The 20,326-nt window shown below is 40.2% G+C and overlaps 2 protein-coding genes across 5 annotated transcripts in view; one reads left to right on the forward strand and one right to left on the reverse strand.

Annotated features, from left to right (window-relative positions):
- Positions 1–1,127: 1,127 nt before the first annotated feature.
- Positions 1,128–3,641, forward strand: LOC119911470 (fatty acid-binding protein, intestinal-like). Its single transcript, XM_038730358.1, has 4 exons — positions 1,128–1,403; positions 1,813–1,985; positions 2,328–2,435; positions 2,541–3,641. The coding sequence occupies exons 1-4, from the start codon at positions 1,337–1,339 to the stop codon at positions 2,589–2,591; spliced, it is 399 nt and encodes a 132-aa protein (XP_038586286.1). The 5' UTR covers positions 1,128–1,336; the 3' UTR covers positions 2,592–3,641.
- A 5,947-nt stretch (positions 3,642–9,588) lies between these two features.
- LOC119911850 (RNA-binding protein with multiple splicing-like) overlaps positions 9,589–20,326 on the reverse strand; it is a 35,027-nt gene continuing 24,289 nt past the window's right edge. For 2 of the 4 annotated variants that reach the window (XM_038730817.1, XM_038730815.1), the window contains 3 exons: positions 19,596–19,659; positions 12,508–12,627; positions 9,589–11,909 (listed from right to left, as the gene is read on the reverse strand). In XM_038730817.1, coding sequence (XP_038586745.1) covers positions 12,591–12,627; positions 19,596–19,659 — 101 coding nt within the window. In that variant the 3' untranslated portion in view covers positions 9,589–11,909; positions 12,508–12,590. Of the gene's footprint in view, positions 11,910–12,507; positions 12,628–19,589; positions 19,660–20,326 lie in introns of all 4 variants that reach the window. The other 2 variants (XM_038730816.1, XM_038730814.1) reach the window with 1 other exon arrangement.

Here is a 20,326-nt window from a genome sequence, read left to right on the forward strand (position 1 = left end):
TGGACACAGGGAAAACATCTAGCCTGGTTCTGCTGAAAGGAAGCCCATCCAGCAGATCTATAGCTTACTTATTAACAATGTTGTTTTTGAATCTGTATAAAAACTGAAGTGTGACAACAGGAAGTTTCTGCTTCCAGCCCAGAAATAATTTGGCACAAAACATTTATAGGTGCTGTGATGCGGCTTTTGTTGTCTTTGCACAGAGCCAGGCGAGCTGTTTCTCACTGTTTTCAGTTGCTGTGCTAAGCTAAACTATCTACCTGCTCACTCTAGCTTCACATTCACCGCACAAACACGAGAGTGGTATCAACCCTCTCGTCTAACTCTCGGCAAAAAAAACAACTATAAGCATATTTCCCAAAATGTCAGACTATTCAATTAAGAAGTCCTCAACATGCTATGGATGAAATTCTTAGCAGCTTCTGAGCTTGCATGTCAACAGATCCATCTCCATGACAACTGGGCAAACCCTTTCCACTGATGAAGACCGTGTGATGCGGCTGACCCATAAAAAGATAGTAAGCAGACAGGGATGGGTTTACCATGCAACATTGAGGCCATGTTGACAAAAAAATGAATGCAGGCTTGAGGTTCACGGATGTATGGATCACACATACAGTAAGCAAGTCTAATTGATTTTCATATCTGTTCAGACATGAATGAAAAGCAATGGCTGCCTGGAATTGTGGAAATACTACGTCAGCATAATCCCAGTCACTAACTGTAAAATGTTGTAGGCTACAATGAGCATGTGATTGTAGGTGCAACAATTTTGCAAACACGCTGGTTTGGTCCTTTAACTCTCTGGACAAACTGAACGTTTTCAGGCTTTTTTCTACTTTCTTTGTAAGCATGCCAGCTCAAGTTGTCAGTGTCAGATAGAAAGTTCTTTACAACTCATTTTCATGCCAGGCACCAGGGCGACAGAGAAAAGATTGAGGAACAGAAAGGGGCTCAGTCGAGTGACTGCCATGGGCAGCCATACAAATAGCCCACTCAATTTTCCCCCCTCTCTCCTGCAGAACTGTGTGACACTGTTTAACTGTGCCAGAAGCACCGAGAGAAGCTGGCCTCCAGTTATTTATGAGTTTATCCTCGAGGTCGTGCAGCAATTGCCCTACATTTGACACAGTCTTTAAATGGCCACATCAGCAGCCAGATAATCAGTGAGATAAAGAAGGGCATCTTCCATGCCAGCTGAGGGAGGTGGAGGTTGGGGGTGGTTGATAGGGAAAAGGGAGGGGTGTGTATAAATGGAGGCCAATGCGTATTCACAATCCCACGGTCTGCTAGTGCTTCATCACCAGCTGCCTTCAAACCCAGCGAGCCTGCAGCCATGGCATTCAACGGAACCTGGAAGGTCGACCGCAGCGACAACTATGACAAGTTCATGGAGCAAATGGGTGAGCGTGTGAAGACCTGAATGTGTAGATCACTCTGAATGGGTCACTAAGGTCATGTTGTACTTCAGCTCTTTGTTTTTTCCCCTGCTCTTTCTGGCCTTATGATCTAGTTTATAAAGGGCAATGTGTGTAACTGTGTCGTGTGTTATATATTTTTTGACATTGCTGTGTGAGTATTACAGGGTGCATTGAGGCGTTAATATGTTGGAGGTGTTTATGGTGCTACCCAGAATAGCAGCAGTAGCTAAATTAAGATCTTTCTTTGGACTTGGACACAATACTTGGAAAGCAGACTACATACAAATCCAAAAGTAGTATTTTGTTTTTTCACTTTTTTGTCACTTTGGATAATTACCATTTCATCCCATAATGGCACCAATCCAGCTATTTTTTCTGTTTAAATATTAAGGTATTAATGTCATGAAGCGCAAGCTGGCAGAGCACGACAACCTCAAGATCACCATCGAGCAGACGGGGGACAAGTTTCACATCAAAGAGTCCAGCACCTTCCGCACCAAAGACATCGACTTCACCCTGGGCGTCCCGTTCGACTACAGCCTTGCTGACGGCACAGAAGTCACAGTGAGTGCCCTAAAGTGCTTCAGACATTATTACACCAACAGCAGAAGCTGGTCCAGGTGCTGTTTTGTAATTTCAACGCAACAAGAAATGGTTTGCTTTAGGAAAATATGCTTTATTTTTTAAGATTGATGGATTCATCGCTAATGGGGAAAGTGGAAATCAAGCCAACTAAAGCCAATGCTGAAAGCAATGAAAAAGTTCCAGTGAATAATTACTTTACAGTGGAAGTGGGATGCTGGTTTACTGAACATGGAAAACTTCTTCAAAAACAAGCAACTACAAATGTAACAAAACATAAGCGCATTAAAGAGCTTCTAACACCAACTGTATATTTTTGACCAGGGTACGTGGGAGCTGGAGGGTGACACGCTGAACGGAAAATTTACAAGGAAAGACAACAACAAGGTCCTGACCACCACAAGAGCTCTGGTGGGAGGAGAGCTTGTACAGGTCAGTAGGTCCAGATGTGTTTCATCAATAATATGCAATATGTTAATATGTTTTGTTTCAATAGACGTCTCCAGAACACAACACACTTCTCTCTTTCCCCCACAGAGTTACAACTATAATGGAGTGGATGCTAGGAGGATTTTCAAGAAGCAGTAACCTGGAGCCTGAAGTTCACATATTATTTTTACATAGGTGACACAATATAGATTTGTGTTTGTTTGTTTTGTTCTATCAATGAGATGAGTAGTTAAGTCAAGTGTATTCTTATGGGATTCTGCTTCACATGCCTCAAAAATGTTGACATTTTCCTGAGTTTTAAGAGAGGAAGAGTTGACCACAGCACTGCACTGCACTTATCAGTGTAAAACATCTGGAAAACTAAATAGGTAAAACCCCAGAAACTGTCAAATGAACAGGTAACACGGGTTCAGTCAAACATGTTATACATTAACTTTACTTAACTACATGCAGCTGGGCAGGCAGGTGAACAAAATCAGATAATCAACTGAAAAAACCGAAATGTGTGAGATAGGGGGACCACTAAAGGACAGAAAAAGAACCAATATCCCAGAAATGGCTAAAAGTTTGGTCTTTCTTTATCCATATTTTGAGACATTTGTCTCTGAGATTTATATTTACTTTCGAATACAAAAGAGGAGGCTCGAATTTCATTCATGTTTCTTCCTGCATTGAAAAATTCAATAGCAGCATGTGTCTCCAGAAACAAGGTCCCTGTTCACGCTAATCCACAGAGAATGTGTTGTCAACAGTTTTCAGAGGAACTACTTCATTGCTATAATGTAGTTTCTGTGAAAACTGAAAAATGCTCATGTGTTTATGGATTATCCAAGGTAACTGTTTCTAGAAATGTATGCTACTGGTGAATTTTTTTAAATGTCATATTTAATGATGTGATTTATTGTCATTAGAAACAGCTAGAGATAAGCAAAACACTGTTTTGTTACAATATGTGCTAACTTACCCTTAAACGTCTTCAGTAATCAGCATGAAATATATTTCTTCAAACAGATAGGAAATAAATTTGCACTAAAACTAACTATATATATTATATAGTTTTTTAACAATAAAGCAAGTTGTGTGTGTCCCTTAAGTCTAACAATGAATTAAAATTTTTAACAATAATTTATGGATTGTACTAAATGTGAGTGAAGTTTGATGAATAAATGATGAAAGTCTACAAACTTGCAAGTCGTGTTGCCTCCAGGTCAGTTATGTCAACTGTTATCAAGACACCATCTATCAAGCACAAAGACCATGTCTTGGCGATTACATTTTATGAGGACTCTGAGGATTACCACACACCTCACTTTACACTGGTCACATGATGGCAGCAGGGCCTCGTGCTGTCATGTGCTGGCCTTTGGGTGCTATCCTCTGCAGTAGGTCCAAACAGCTAGACAGAAAAACACACAAGTGAATAGAGTCGTTCTCACATGATGGGGTTATAAAAATGCTGAGGATAATGGCATTCATTCAGTGTTAAAATGCTCATGAAGTAAGTGGATTTGGTTTTCAATGGTGAAAGCAGAAGAAATTAAGCGTATTTATACACTGAGTGTCTCTGACCACAAGATGGCAACCTGTGTCTACTTTTACTTTAGAGCGGCACAAGGTACTTCAGTTCAGTATGACAGCTGTACTGACCACCATTATTTAAAATGGTTTTAAAAGACTTTTGGATCAGCACCAATAGGTTTTAGGGCAAAAAGAATACATACAGAAACGACTTGATGGAGAGACTTTGCTGCATGGTTAAATCATGGGATACCATGGTTTGGTAACTGTTGTAATGGGCCGTCAATGAGTGTTGGCCTGCAATAGTTTTACATTTGAACCAGCTACTGTTAGTGATGTGCTGCGTTTTCCTACTGCATATTGAGTGGTTACATCCATTCTATGTTTTACAGATGAGCAGCGTAGAGCTGATTATCATCTAGATATGGGAAGTTCACCAGGGTTGTGGACCAGGGATATGTTTCATGACATGTATAAGAGTTGGGCAATGGTATCGAAGCACAATTCTGGCAGGAAGAGAAAACAAATTCATTAAAAGTTATTTATAAAAAAATATGAATGCTCACAGCATGTCAAAGCTTTTACTCACTAAGATACAATTATGAGGAAAAAAGTCAAAAATTTAACTCACCATGAGCATTTAATTTTTTATTGTGACTAACTTTTCATCTGTTTTGTTCTTTTCCAGGCAGAAATGGGCTCCCATGCAATAGGGTTGAAATTTATATTATATTTATGAGAATATTTTCCATCATACATATATTACAAATGTTCATGCAATGCAATCATTGTTATGCATCATATCAGACAAATGTCTTCAAACATGTAAAACAAAAGCATCAATAACTTATTTTGTTAACTTTTAACCAGAATTTGCTTGGTATCATTCATCTAGACAACATCATTTTGTAAAGGCTCATGTAATCATGATTCCAATGTGAGATGATACATGGCAATATTGAATCTATGTTCAGTCCTACTATGTACATCTTTAAAGTTGTAAAGCTGTAAAGTTATTATCATCCCTACAGACACCAGTCCAAACCTGGACAGCCTGAGATGATGTCTAGCATCAACCGATTGCAGCCCCCTACTGAGCCCTGAGTGGCAACCTCTTTCATGGAGGTATAAATCCACCGCGCACAAGGCTAATCTGGCAGAGGCGAGGCTGCTTTGAACGCCGGTTTGCCCCTAAACCCACCATGGGGAGTGGAGTCCTTTGAGACCCCTCAGATGCTGTGTGGCTCGGAGGCTGTGAGCCTGCAGATTTTTAGTGCACAGGAAAATGTGTTGGTGGGGCCTCCTTTCTTTGTGTTTGGTTATTTTGTCCAAAGTGACTTTCAAGCTTTCCATTATTAAATTAACAATACTCAAATACTGTTGTGTCGAATCCTACAGTTAGTACCTGAAGTGTTTTGGCACACAGCCATCGTTTACCTTCTCATGATTGTATTTAATGAAAAATCCAAATATTAGATCCAAAGATCCAAATATTGTGTACATTCAGTGTATAATGATCTAAGTGATATCTATACATTTACTCAAGTACCGTACTTAAGTAAAATTTTGAGGTTCTTGTACTTTATCTAAGTATTTACATTTTACGCTACTTTATACTCACATGCAGCTACATTTCAGAGAGATTAATTCTGTATTTATAACTGCACTACATTCATCAAATATAGTTACTACTTACTTTTCAGATTAATATTTTAAATATAAAATATTTGATCTGCTTATAAAATATGACTACAATACTGAGTTCTTAAATTTGGATGTTACACTTAAAACGGATGAAGTTGATCAAAAAAGTTAATTATTGCTATAAACCAAAATATACAGCACTATAAATGCTTCTACTAACGGAGTAGCCTATATTTACATTGTGCTATTGTTACTACCAAAGTAAAGGATTTGAATACCTTTTCCACAGCTGGTTATGGGAACAGTTGTGTAGTACTGTAGATGAATGCTGTAATGTATTTTCATAACCATTAGGTAGCGCTGTGGAGCTCTTTATTTTCTGAGAGAAAGGGCCTCGGTTATTCTATGATGTCATCCTCAGTCGAGTTATCATATGACACACGCCCTATTTGTACAGACAGACGCACACCCCTACATAATTATTGAGTCTCAACTCAGATTATTAAAATAATATCTCTCTGTACTTATCTGAAATCAAAGAGAAGACTGTAGCAACATGAAATGTGTGAGAAACAGGACAGTAGTGGGAAGAGTTAGCCTTCACTGTTTTGATTGCTGTGAGACTGAGGGAGAAGGGGGCCACCCAAGGGAGAAGGAAGAGGATGTGGATGAGAGAGGAGGAGGAGGGAAAATAGTGAGGTGGACAGAGGAAAGACTGAGAGTGAGGACGAAGGGGGCCGCAGAAAGGACAGTGCAGGAAGATAACACTCCTCGCCTCCTCTTCCCCCACGGTGAAATCAAATTCACTGACTCACTCTGAAGTCGTCAGCTTATCTGGACGAGAGACGATCATAAAAGACACAGCCGCCTTTCGGCCAGTCACTTGTTAGACAATGACTATGCAGACCTTTGCAGATACATTATGCAGCCTGCTGAATGATGAGTCACCAGTTAGTCAGACCTGAATACTGTATCAGAGATTGTCAAATGCCTTCAGACTTGGTAATTATTCAGGATTCATGTCACTGTACATGCTCAGATGTGACTTTAACCAGCCTTGTGAATTTGGAAGGGTTATTATGATGTAGTATGATGATGATGGCGATGATGATTTCCCAGTTACAGTTTTCAAGTTTGGGATATTTGACCAGATTGTTCAATATAAGATCTCTTCCTCCTTTGAAACATTAAATATGCTGGGATTAAATGTATAACAATGTCTGAATAATATTAGACAATCTAGATGTATGTAAGTAAAGTGCTTCTTAACAAGGTAAGACTCTTGGGCAATCCAAACCGGGTGGTAAGGGTCCCCCCACAGGGTTTGCAATACGATTAACGGGATAGGGGAGAAACAAAACCATATTTCCTCAAGTATTTTTGTTCTTTTAATAGGCCAGCCTTTATTAGACAAGAGAGAGTGAAGAGTGACAGGAAATGACATGGTCACTATATTTAAACCTTGCGCCAGCACAAGATCCCAACATATTTCTTCTGGACAAAATGATGCTTAGTTTTAGCCAAGCTAGCAGCTAATAAGAAAATATCTCAACAACTCTTGGATGGGTTGCCATGAAATGCTGTAGAGGGGCTTATGGTCCCCAGGGGATAAATCCTGTGATCCCCCGACTTGTCAGCTAGTCCGCTCTAAGATGGTCAACAATATCTGCTGAACATCAGCATGTTAACATGCTGACATTAGCATCCAGCTCACAGCTTGACTGTAGACATCTTGTTTTTGACCATTCTCTACGTTAAGAGAGTTTTACCCCCTTAAGGTCTCTAAAAATGACAACAGGTGCGTCACAAGTAGATTGCTTAATTTTTGGGAGGCAAAAGTCAAAAAGTTTTGGGAGCTAGAGCGTTAAGTTGATCATGGACACTTATGTGTATGGTAACATAACGGGGTTGCTATTACAGTGAGCAGCAGTAAATGTTTTACTGCAATGAGCCAAACAACACAGTTGATAGGAAAAGGACAACAAACCCAAGGCCTGATGTCTGAGTAAAGGATAAATCCAAAACAGAGAAGAAGACACTTTCAACTGTAGTTCTGGCCATTCAGTGCAGGGAAAACACAAACACATTTCAGCAAGGACCTTTGTCTTTGGAAGAGGATGAGTGAAAGGGGACAGAAACACCTCTTTAATGGACTTGTCAAAGGGAGTAACACCATTACAAAATGTTGCCAGTTAGGCGTATGCATGCATCCAGATGAATATGTGCCCTTGCCTACATGCATGTCCACCCATGCATTTTTATCCCCCACTCTGACACCCTGTATGTAACCCCTCCAGGCATGGACGAGTGTGTGTCATGTGAGAAGCTGGTGTGTGCCACCTGGTGTGACTGAGCAGAGTAGACATGTGTGAGTGGAGACAGCGAAGAGAGAAACTAAATTGGCTGTGGCCTCTTGTCTCAGGAGTAGCCAGCCCCTGGGTTAGGTGGGCTATTCTTATAGAGGGCAGGGAGAGGTCCCCAGCTCCCCTGGTACACAAACCACTTTATAGGATCCCACATCATGTTTTGATGGCCTCCTGGGATTGTGGGGGAGGTGTTATCCAATGACAAGTGTGACAGAGGAAGAGGAAATTGAGCTTTACACAGGTGGATTTCTTTGTGGGTAAAAGACAACTTCTAGGAGCAGTCAAAATGTCAATATTTAGTCATAATTCCCTTCAAATATGGAGCCCCAGATCTGACAAAAGGTGTCAAACAGTTGGTCTCTAATGGTCCTCTAATCAGATGATAAAATAAATTAAATCTTTCAGTTTTTTTGTCTCCTATTTAACTTTTACCAGATATTTTATTTTTCAGCCCCTTCATTTCTTATATTTTGGGATTATCTTGCCATTCCCTATTTTCCCCAAGCAACATTTTTTCATTTTCCTCACCAGATTTACATTTTTTTATTATTTGATTATGAGATGGGTGTGTCTGCAGGACAAGGGTTGGTCCAGGGTGTGTGTGTATTTGTGTAGTGGAGCATTAATTAAAGGAGAGCATGTGCAGGGGAACTTCAAGGGGAATGTGAAATGAGTTAGCTTAACTGAAAAGACTGGTGGCTCAACACACAAACCTTTTACTACACCACAGAGTGCACTAAATGCTACTGATCTATGTACTTTATTACTGCAGAATCAGAGTATGAAAGTAACTAGCAATTTAGCATGAAAGGTAATGCTAAGTTAACTAGTTAATGCTTAGACTTTCAAACTATTGTCTTCACAACATTATCACACAGTCTTAAACTAACGTTACGTTTCCCCTAATGACAGACCTCAGTGAAAATAAGTCATGCAATTTAGGTTTTCATATGTGTATTGTAAATGAGTGTGATTTAATGTTCCCTTTTCAAAAAGCCAGACAAACTGAACTAAAAATGTAAAAGTAGCCTTAGCTAGTTTACATTGTCAGCGTTAGCTTGCAGGTTAAAATGCTTTCGCTACCGTTTCAAGAGTTTATCCAGGGCTACAGAAGTTCACAGGACAGACTATGGGTGAATACTGGCACTGGTGGTGAAATTTAGCTGTAGTAGGTAGCTGGCTGAGAACATGGATGTTTTAAAACTGAAAAGGCTGGAGGTCAATACGAGGGGTCACGTTTACTGAATATTCTCCGTCACTGACTCAGTTTATTTAACAATACTGGGAAAAATCTAAAGGCTGTTTGTCATTTTGACAGATAAATGCTAAGGGCGATCTCCGTAACGTTAAGTAAGTCACATGCAACACTGTCAATAACCACATGTAGACCACCTGTGCTTTAATGTAGTTACCAGTGTTTTCACTGAAGCTAGCTAGCCGCACAGTACTCAGTCCAGACACACACACAGCTTATCCAGTAAGCTGAAGTAGCAGACAGATTGTACAATTAAGTATTTTACTGCAGTTTGTTAGTTTTGGGGCTCCATCCTTCGTAGAGCCCAACCACCATAAAATTAGGAAAGAATAAAAAAAAAATGTAATCATGATAGCAGGGATGATGTCAATCTTTAATGGCAGATGGCCTGAAATGTCTTCATTTAACATTTTCATAAAAACTTCTCATTTTGATCAACTTTTTTGTTTCAAACAAACAAACCTCTGCAATTCACTGAAATACAGTTTCTCCTTACAGCGGCAAAAGTACATAAATATAAACAGTACTGTATGCATTAGGAAAAAAGAAAAAAAAGAACACACACATGCCATGAACATGCACAGAACACACAGGTACGCACATGGTATACTGCAACGAGAAGGGAATATTTCTCATTGACAAAAGGGAGGGATCATCATAATCATTTCCGGGAACTTCTGTACCGTACTGCTGGCAAAACACAAAAAGATCCATTCGTTCAAAGACCATGTTTTTCCTCTGGATTTCACAGTGAGTTATGTAGGTAAAACAGTATTCATATATCAGATACAAACACAAAAAAACTCTAGAAAATTACCAAATGAATATACAATTAAACTTACAATAATACTTACAATGAATTATATGATGGGCATCTTCTATGAACTTTAAAAACATAATACCCATAAAAACACACACGCACACACACACCTTATAAATACTTGTTCTAATAAATTTGGTGCCACACTTGGCTTAAAAAATATCTGTAAAAGCAAAAACTGCTTCAGAAAATCAGTTGATATTATGTGCATATTATTATTATTATTATTATTAATAATTACAAACACTGACTATATGAATCAACCACTCCAATAAGATTGTACACACCTGGGCTAAACATTACAGGGGAAGATTGTTTTCCTTACAGTATTTCATTTTTTGATTGTCACATCCCTGTGAAATGTGACTTAGCCTTATCAGAAAACTACAAGAATCACGGTTTGTTTTTGTAAGAACGCGACATGAATGAGAATTTTGGCATCAAAATGTCACAGAAATATGATCACTCGATGATATGTCAAACAGCAAAGACGTTATTGCAGGCCCAGAATACACAAGATTACAAAAGTTTTTTTCAACACTCCAATCATTACTATGTAAATTCAAATTTTACAAAAGCAGGTTGAATCACGTTGGCTCCCTAAAAATAGACAAAAGACACAAATTGCTTAAAGTGAATATCCTTTCAGATGCAGAGTGGCTCTTTGGAGCGACACCAAAAGAGACATGCAGCAAAAATAATGTCATACTTCATAAGAAATCAGATTGAGGACTACAAAGCAGTCAAAAACGGAATAATTCCACTAGCCTAGATAGCTCTCCAGTGTAAAAAAAAAATGCCTTTGGTCTTTGTTTCTCTATACTGTGCTGCTGTCCTCCTGCTACACAATGAAGGAGCAAATCCCTTATTATAGCAGGGCTCAGTCTGCCATGTTTTGCAGTCTCTGGGGTCACTCTACCTTCACCAGGGATGGCTTTTTCCTGTCAACGCCTCTTTTAACACATCTGATTACCTCAAACTGCAAAATTCTGAGCTGGATCAGGTGTGTTTTGTCTCACTCAAGAGTTAACATTGACTGCCTAGGTGAACCAAAGCACATCAGACAAAGCTAACATGTTTGCTTCATCAGGTAAAGACACCACACAAAGACACGTATGAGAAAACCTAAATCCACACGTGTACGTAGAAAAGACAAGAGCAAACCGACAGGACTGCTTTGGTATAGCAGGGCGACTTGGCCATTTTACAATGGCACAAAACAGGAAGGGCAAAAAAATTAACAAAACGTATGAAAGTTCCTCACACACTTTAGTACAACATGAACCAAACAGAAACGTTTCAAACATCATCCTGATTACAAAAATACTTTTTTGTATTTCTTTAAAATATCTAAAAATGTACAGCATTGTTTTTTTCCTCCTTTTTTTTGCAAAGTCATGCTTCAACATGTATTTAATAATCATAATAACATTAATATGAATGATATACAGAATAGTAATAATTATAGTCATATAATAACGTTACCCGGCAACAATTTAGCCACACCTCCACACGTCTGGCCGCCTTGCAAAGTTCCTGCATAAAATGTGTTTTGCACACCTTTTGTGGGCTGTCTTTACACTTGCATATACAGAATGCACAGCAAGGGACCTGCTAACGTTAGACAGGCGATGCAGTCAACTGGTAAACAAAGGGTGTGTGCGCCTTTGTCGTGCATGCCCGGTACCTTTCATGGAGGTGTCAGAAGAGGTGTAGCCAAAGCGCTGCCGGTAAATCTTGAGTATGTAACAGTATAAAAAAAGAGTTGGAGGGACTTTGGGGAGGGTGGGGTGCTTGATGTGTGATGGAGGCTGGGGTCTAGTTTGTCCTGAGGCCCATGAGGCTGCTGCTGCCTAAGAGAGACACAGAAAGAGGGAAGCAAGAAAAGGGTTAAAGTTGCCATAGTCACTGCACATGAACCTTATACACTAATGAAAACACAGGGGATCGTGTGGAACTGTTGCACAACACAAACACATTAACACAACCATAGAATCGCACACAGGAAAGTAAATGCTCTAGTGTAGACATACATACAAAACATGTTTCTTTTTTTCTCCTCAATTTCTTGCACTTGCCCTACATAATGCCAAGACCACACACACTTTTATCCCACAAATATCTAATAGTGCGATTCTGGGTTTGTTTTCATAACATTTTCTGTTGAGTAAAAGCTGAAACATACACAGGTGACAGTTGAAACGCTGTCAACACGGATTGGAACGGCTATGTTCATTCCAGCAGATGTCTTTGGCTGTGCAATAGCGTCTCCCAAAAACATAAAAACCAAAAAAAAAAACACACCTGGGCTTTTTCCACAAATCTACACTTTCAAATCAGACTCTGCGGCAGAAGGGAAAGGCGTGCCGCTTTGGTGGCGAGGTGCGATTTACACCTTTTGTCCTCGCCTGCTGGGATCAATGGTCGTGAAGTCTGAGCCCTTAAACTCACCGACGGTACGCTGCTCTGAGAGCTGGAGTCAGGTCAGTCCTCCTGGTTTCTAATTGGACAAGAGAGGCAATCAGCAACGCCCATCACAGCCGGCCACGGCCACCATCACACATCAGGAACCTGGGGACGCAAAGGAGTCAGAGTTTTACTTAAGTGAATAAGCTGCAACAGCACCCTGACTGCTGGTGGAGCGTTTCTGTTGAGGCTGGTTTATGTGCTGATTCGACTTTGTGGTCATATTTTATCATTTATGTTATTGCATCCAACCACTTTATATTCATGACTTTAGAAACGCCCACACATTTGAAACTTCACACCACCAGTTTGTAATGCCGGCTTTTTGTTAGCATGTGTAGTCTCCAAGCCCACGCCATGATGACTCAAGTGATGTCTCTAAAGTAATTCTCTCACACTCAACAAAGCTCCTTCAGAGCCAAAAGACACTATACAACACACTCTGACTAGGAAACTGATTACGACATGTAAAATCAGGTGACTACCTCTTTAAAAAGACTGTTTTGCCAAATCTTTCAAGCTCTAAGTCCAGCTGTGATAAACAGGATGTCAGCTGACAATAGTCTTAAATACTTGTGTTGAACTTCTGCCTAACAACCATATCTCCCATGACCCCCCACCATCCACCCACACCAGCAGACCAAAGGGAAAGGTCAAACGCTGCGACCCACTCACCCAACCCAGATGTATCACCAAAAATAGACATCTCTTGGAGACCGTGGTAACGCAGGTTCAGGGGGGTTACAAACTCTTAGGAACAATAAACAATTAGTAAACCAAACATGACCTTAACAGAAAGGAAGAGAGAGGCAGACTGTTGCAGGCACAGAAGGAACACGGGTTGGAAACTGTTCCCCGTTCAGAGAACAATGCGTTTTTGAAGGGGCACGGCTGGCCTAGCTAATGCCCTGTTGCGCGTTCAATCAAGGATAAGGGAATCGATGCGTTACACAGCCGCTTGGCTAAGCTGATGCGACGCATACTTCCAGACCACCCTATTTGTTACGGCTGAGACACCAAGGTTAAAGATTGGGTTGATCATTGAACATGTCTGTGCAGATTAGGAACAGGTTTAGTGATTTGCGGGCTTAATGTGTTACATCCAATAACTGGGCCCAGGCGCATAATGTGAGATAGGTAAACAAGTGGTGTTTGAGAATGTGTGCTCCGTTTCCTCGTTTTATTTTCAGCAAGGCTTCATGTTGCAAATGTTCCTGCCTGTTTTATCAGTGATCATTGATCTCTTTTAAATGAAGAGAGAGAAGAGAAGACTTGTTTGAATTTATACCCAACATTTGATAGTGCTTTCCTCTAGCTCTCCACCATCCATAGTATACTGTAGTTAAACAATCACTTATACTTTATATTCATCTAGCCATGCTGCTGTGTTTAGAAAGTTGAACGTATTTTTCCCCTCCCATTCTGGGAGATTTCATTGTTTTTGTGTAATCCATCATAATGAACAGCAAGTCAAGAGTTAATTCTTGTCAAAATTAGAGCCAGATTGATACGTTTGCATAGCTGGTATTATCAGCCAATTTCAGCTTGATAACTCCACTGATAAGTAACAAGAAAATGTGGTACAGAAAAGCCAAAGATGTATCTGAGACAGTGTCTCCATAACATAGTTTGTCCAGAAATTTTCTATACAGTATGTTGGTCACAATTCTTTAATAACCAATATAAGGGTATTTTTTTTTAGCAAACTGGTACCAGGCTTTATAAATGAGAACAAATTGTAAATGCTCTGTATTTGTATAGCGCCTTTCTAGTCTTTTCGACCACTCAAAGCGCTTTTACACTACATCTGCATTCACCAGTCATACACATTCATACACTGAGCCTAAGTGCTCAGGGTTCAGTATCTTGCCCAACACTTCGACATGCAACCAGGGGGAGCCAGGGATTGAACCGCTGACCTTCCGATTAACTGCCAACCCGCTCTATCTCCTGAGCCACAGCCGCCCGAACGTAGGTTCCCATGTTGTGAAAAATCCCTTTGGATGGTGTTTATCTTTTCTGTTTGGTGGTAATGCTGTTATAAATGTTGGCATTCCATTAATAAATGCTAAATGAGTTGTGTTTGTCCGGATCCGCAGCCCTTCTCGGGAAGTCATACGATCCAATCAGCCAAAGGTTTTTTTTTTCCACAACCTTCACGAAAAATCATTCAATAATCTATCTTTATTAACTATTTATGAAGCCTTTTGTTTGTAAATACTGACAAATATTTTGTTATCAGATTTAGAGCTGAAATTATCGGTTTATTAGTCGACTGACAGAAAATGAATTGGCAACAATTTGAAGACATTTTCTGACATTGTATAGAATGAACAATTAATCAAGACAGTAGAGACTACTTTATAATGAAGCTAATAGTTAGTTGCAGCCCTAAACTACTGCGCTTCATATGGTTTAGATTTAACAAATTAAGATGTACAATATTTCTGTGATGTTCAGAATGAAAAGGGTTTGTGTAAATGCATATTTAACTGACAGTAAAATATTAATATAATTTTAAAATATTGCCTTTTTTAAAAATGTTTTTGTATCAACCTCAAAAATTAAATATCTGTTATGACATGATCAAAATTACATTACTGATGCAAGGTAAGTCAGTGCAGGTACAGCAGCTACCCAAACCAAATCAAGCTGCACTTAAACCATTTTGCCCTGCAATAATATAATGTTGACAAAAATGAATGAACACTCTGTGTTTATAAGAGTGTTTCAAAAGTCTTCTAACTGATTTTCATGCCATAAGGAAAAAAATGTAAACCAACAACGCGTGTACTAAGAATACATTGAAAAATGTAAAACGGTCGGGCCCAGTTTCAAGAATGGTCAGTGTAAATGTAAAGTATACCTAATTTGTAATTAAGGAGCTAAATCGTGCAAACACACTCGTCCTTTAAAATTTCTACCTGATTTCTACCTGTGCAGCATGGCCATGAAAAAGGGCCTCATCTGAAGCCCCTTTAATCCGGAGAAAAGCCTTTAGGCCCTGGCCGTGTTTCTCACATACCAGCAATAGCTGCTGAAGCTGGGTGGTGATGAACACAGCTGCTGACATGTATCTAGCTCCTGAGACCCGGTGCAGGGATGAGGCTATACTGTATGTGTATGTGTGTGTGCGCATATGTGCGTGTTATGTGTCAGTAGGGGGTGAAGGAATAAAGTTCCACTTCCTTATTAGAAGGGGCCCCAGCTGGCCCTCGGCTCTCCAGTGGGAGTTAGTCCAACATTGCACGGGAACCACTGGTTTTGTCGGGCTATTGGCCAAAAAGCTCCTCAGGGCAGGCAGCCAGTCACACACACACACACACACACACACACACACACACACACACAGTACACTCCCCCACCATGTCTTGTCAGATGGAAAATCCGGATTACCTTTCCCTCCAGTTCACTAGGCATTAATGTCCACTATTAGGTTGTCTTTGGATGTAACTCTGTGCCGGAGCATGAATGTCAAATATAATTCAACTTCACAAACAGTCATATAAATGACTAGCCTAAGCCTCCAGGGAAATTACAATAACAAAAACTAACAATGTAATATGTTTTTAAAGCGTCAACACTGGGTAGCTAACTGTTTCTACTTGAAGTGACACGGCTGTGAATAAAGTTTTCCCTTGACAGACATGCCAGGTGATTAGGACAACTTTTTACCAGCCATGAATAAAGACCCCTGAACACTACCTCACCTTCAGCTGTTCACACGCACACATTCAAGTCTCCCACGGTTACACTTCCTACGGCAAAGCCACATACTCTGGCCGTGAGTGGTCCCCGTCCGTCAGATGCCGAGACAACCACTGACCAACCACAAGCCTCTCAGGACTGTGGAGCTGTAAGCGCCTTTGAATTCCCATTGTGAAGGTTTACTGTCACCAGGAGCCTTCGGCATGAGTAACGATTCCCAAATGCTGCCTCTTTTTGAATGCACACAACCAACCAATAGCAGACAGATTGTACAATAGTGGCGCAACACAGTCAGCTTCTCTTTGTGACCTCAGTTCAAGTTTATTCTTGTTGTCTCAAAGGTAAAATTGTTTCAGAGTGTTTCACAAGCGCTATGCTTAGCCGACTGAACTGCACAAATAAGCAACACCCTCCTTACAGCAAACATCAAGAAGTCAAGTCACTGTGTTTCTAACGCGTCTGTGTCCATTGAGCAGACAAGAAGGGCCAAGAAACACAAGGTCGGGGACAGCTGAAATGTTTGTTTGCCAAGCTGCAAAATCTCAGGGGCAAACAAAGCAGCAAGGCTAACTCGACGCTCACAGTTTACTGTAGGAAACCAGCATGTATTTTTTACGTAAGCTCAATCCACCAATACATAGCATTGACTTTTACAGAGGAATTAGTTTGTTGCGCCCACTAGGACTGTCCCCTGACAGTCGAAGATTCAAATCATCAGTTGGAAACCCCTTAGTCATCGTCTTTTTTTTTCTTTGTCAGTCAGTATGCACCGCAAAACTAGCTACAGAGCGAGTGCTCCTCGCTTTCATGCTGCTCTCCGGGGAGTCTTGACTGAGATATACGCAGCTGCATGGAGGAAGAGAGCCCTTTCCCGCTCAGGCTCTGAGATAACGTTATCTTCTGCCTTCAGCTTAGAAAAAGCAAAAATGGTTGTTGTACATTTCCCATCTGTTGTTAGCATAGTTAGCACACATTAGCACAGAGAGCTAACTTGGCTTGTTTGCTCTTGCCTGTTCTATGAAAAAGCAGTTCCAAAGAAAACTGCTCACAGTGAAATTTGTGGTTTTCCAGAGTAATGAGGACACAGTTTCTGGAAAGACATGAAGTTTCTGACTTACTTAAGTGTAATTTTGCAATGCTATGACTACCACAAACATGGTACTAGGATGACTTTGTGTGCATACCGTTGCCTGTGGGAGGCCATATGATTGGGTATGTACGCTGCAAACTACATAATTTGAGTGTGTTGCATATGTGTAGTTATCACAATATTCTGACTGGATGTCTCAGCTTCACTTCACCCTCCACTGCGAGCCGGATGTGGGGATGTTGTTGTTTCGCTGAGGGGCTAATATCCACTGGGGCAGCCTGACCGGCCAAATGACTTCCTCCTATTTAGATAGAGGAGTAATTATTTCCTCCAAGCCCTCCCTCCTCCACTCCCTTCCTCCTTTACCCCCCGTGACGGAGACAAAATCCCCAAAACATCAAATTACTCCAACATTTTGCTTATGCAGTATGTTTCAGTTGAATAGACAACTCAGCTATGATGCAGGGTTACAAAGGAACGCTACAGGACTATCACCAATCAACAGCCTGATGAATGTTAGCCTCCATGCTACCATCACCACCCACCCACCCACTCCCACTGACTCCCTAAGGGGTCAGGGGAACATGTTTCTTCCTGTCCCGAGACATTGGAGGGAGGGTACTGGTGACAGTGTGACTGGCGCCAAGTGCAAACACACACACACACACACACAGTCAGCCAACACAGATACACAGACTAGCAGGGGATTTGTTGTGCTTTGTGGTTTTGTTTTTCTGCAAGCACAACAGCGTTTAGTTTGTCTGAACCAGAGAGCCAAGCACATGTGTGTGTAGCGCATGCATGGTTACAGTTGACTCATGTACTTATCAAAGCACTTATTAGAAGCCAGCTCGACTAAATATAATTCATCTGTCATTTATTTTAAATAAAGTCCCATGCCAATATGTTTTTAATAAAGATTCATAAAAACGGCACTGCCAGCAGTACCCAGCTACCACAGCAGTTCATGGTGCATATTCCACATTTACGACCTTCTGGAGCAGCACATCCTCCTCTTTCAATCCCGTCCTCTTTATAATTCTCCACTGTGTACTTTGTCATAATGCGGAAATGCCCAAAACGTTTTTTTAAATTAAAAGCTGTATTTCACCCTGCCACGATTTGACAAAATGACAAACATGCCCTAATATCTGCTGTACAGCACCAACATTATTATAAGATGATATTCAGTGTTTATTATTATGGCAAAGTTTTCCCTCACATGCAAGTACAATAAATATCAGGCATCCAACATGTTCCCTCTGATCCACCCAAAAAAAAACTACTCAGCATGTCAAATCTTAATGAATAACAATTTCAGTGTAAAAATTTCACTTTGTACTGAAATAAAGAAGGCATGGGTGGTAGAAGAAGTATTGAGATTCATTACTTAAAGCTGCATTTCTTTCAAGCCTGTTTTTCGCTAGCCAAAATTAGCATCCCGGTTAAAATCGCAGAAGTAACAGCACTAAAAAGTAACTACAGCTGTTCAATAAATGTAATGAAGTAAAAAGCATAAAAATAAAATAAAATAGAAATAATCAAGTATATCAGAACTGTACTTAAGCACAGTACTTGAGTGAATCTACTGAGTGACTTTCACTACTGGTTATAATAACATGTCCTATCAAAGCAGCTGATGTTAGCATTTTAGTCATATTTGCTGAGCTCTTCCCCGTCTGTTTTATTAAAACGTTGGCATCGGAGCTTGTATATTCTGTTTGACTTGCTGCCTTTGATGCCTGAGATCAAGCATCATGTCAACGGGAAAAGTCAACCCTCTGTACTGTGACCTGAGTGGGGAACATAATGGAGGTCTCCTTCAAATCGTACCTTTTATCTCTTATAATCATGTGCTAGGAGTAGCAGTGGTTCCTTGGACTCACTGGCTTTTTTTGCTCCCACATTTACTACTAAAAGGCTAATGTGTTTTGTGTTAATAAGTTCTTTGTCTATGTTTGAAGATGATCAGCAGAAATGTGAATAGTTACTTGGTTAATTTGGCAGTTAGCTGGAGAAACCAGTGAGAAATTGTTAGCTGGAGGTTTTTCATGTGAGGTTTGAGGGCAAGAAGAGGGTGCTCACTTGACGTGCATGGGAGTTACATCCTGTGATATTCCTGACATATGTTTAGGAATATCTCTGGGCTTGTTTAAACAAAGTGTCATAACATTTACGTTTAAGTATTTTTACGGCACGGTTACGATATACACTTCTTTGACATTGTACGGCAGGGGGCTGTATGTGTGTGTGTTGTGTTGCTACTCACACATACTTCAGCAGAACTGCCTGGACTTCCATCCCTGAGGAGTTCCATCTGCAGGTGGGAGCCAGCGAATCTAAACAAACACAATCACACATACGTTAAGAAATGCACATATACTATACAAATCCTATGACTATATATTATTTAGATTCATCCAAACTTAAATATAATATATTCAATTTATTGAATTTTGCTGGACTATCCTGCAACGTCAAGGAATAAAACATTTGAAAGGAATAGTTTCACATTTTAAGAAATACGCATATTTGCTTTCTTACTTAATGTTAGATGAAAACGTATTCCACTCTCATATCTGCATAGTAAATATAAGGCTACAGCCAACATTCCATTAGCTTAGCGTAACATAAACACTGGAAAGAGGGGGAAACAGATAGCCTGGCTGGTCCGAAGCCAACAAAATCCACCTCTCAGCACATCTAAAAATCACTTATTAACATTTTATACTTTGCTTGCGTAATCTGTACAAAAGTGTAAGGACAAAATTTGTGATTTTACGGGGGCGTTACGTTCCGGATGATTTCTAGGCCGGGTGCAGTGACTTCCCATATCACTCTCGGCAAGAACATGAATAAGCAAATTTTCCCCCAAAAAATCCTTTAACTCATACAGCTTTTAATTTGTGGTATCATATTTTGTTGATTTTTGACTTGTAGATACAAGAGATCTTTAAGATACAAGAGTTACAGCGTGACAAATTACTTCTTTGTTACAGAACTTTC

This window comes from Micropterus salmoides, unplaced genomic scaffold (assembly GCF_014851395.1).
Source record: "Micropterus salmoides isolate LMB-PRFRI ecotype aquatic unplaced genomic scaffold, ASM1485139v1 Ms_hic_scaffold_2, whole genome shotgun sequence".
NCBI classification, from domain to species: domain Eukaryota; kingdom Metazoa; phylum Chordata; class Actinopteri; order Centrarchiformes; family Centrarchidae; genus Micropterus; species Micropterus salmoides.

Coding starts and splice junctions, on each gene's coding strand:
- LOC119911470 (XM_038730358.1), top strand. CDS start 1,337: ATGGCATTCAACGGAACCTGGAAGGTCGACCGCAGCGACAACTATGAC. Junction 1,404..1,812: donor CAAGTTCATGGAGCAAATGG/GTGAGCGTGTGA, acceptor TTAAATATTAAG/GTATTAATGTCATGAAGCGC. Junction 2,436..2,540: donor TGGGAGGAGAGCTTGTACAG/GTCAGTAGGTCC, acceptor TTTCCCCCACAG/AGTTACAACTATAATGGAGT.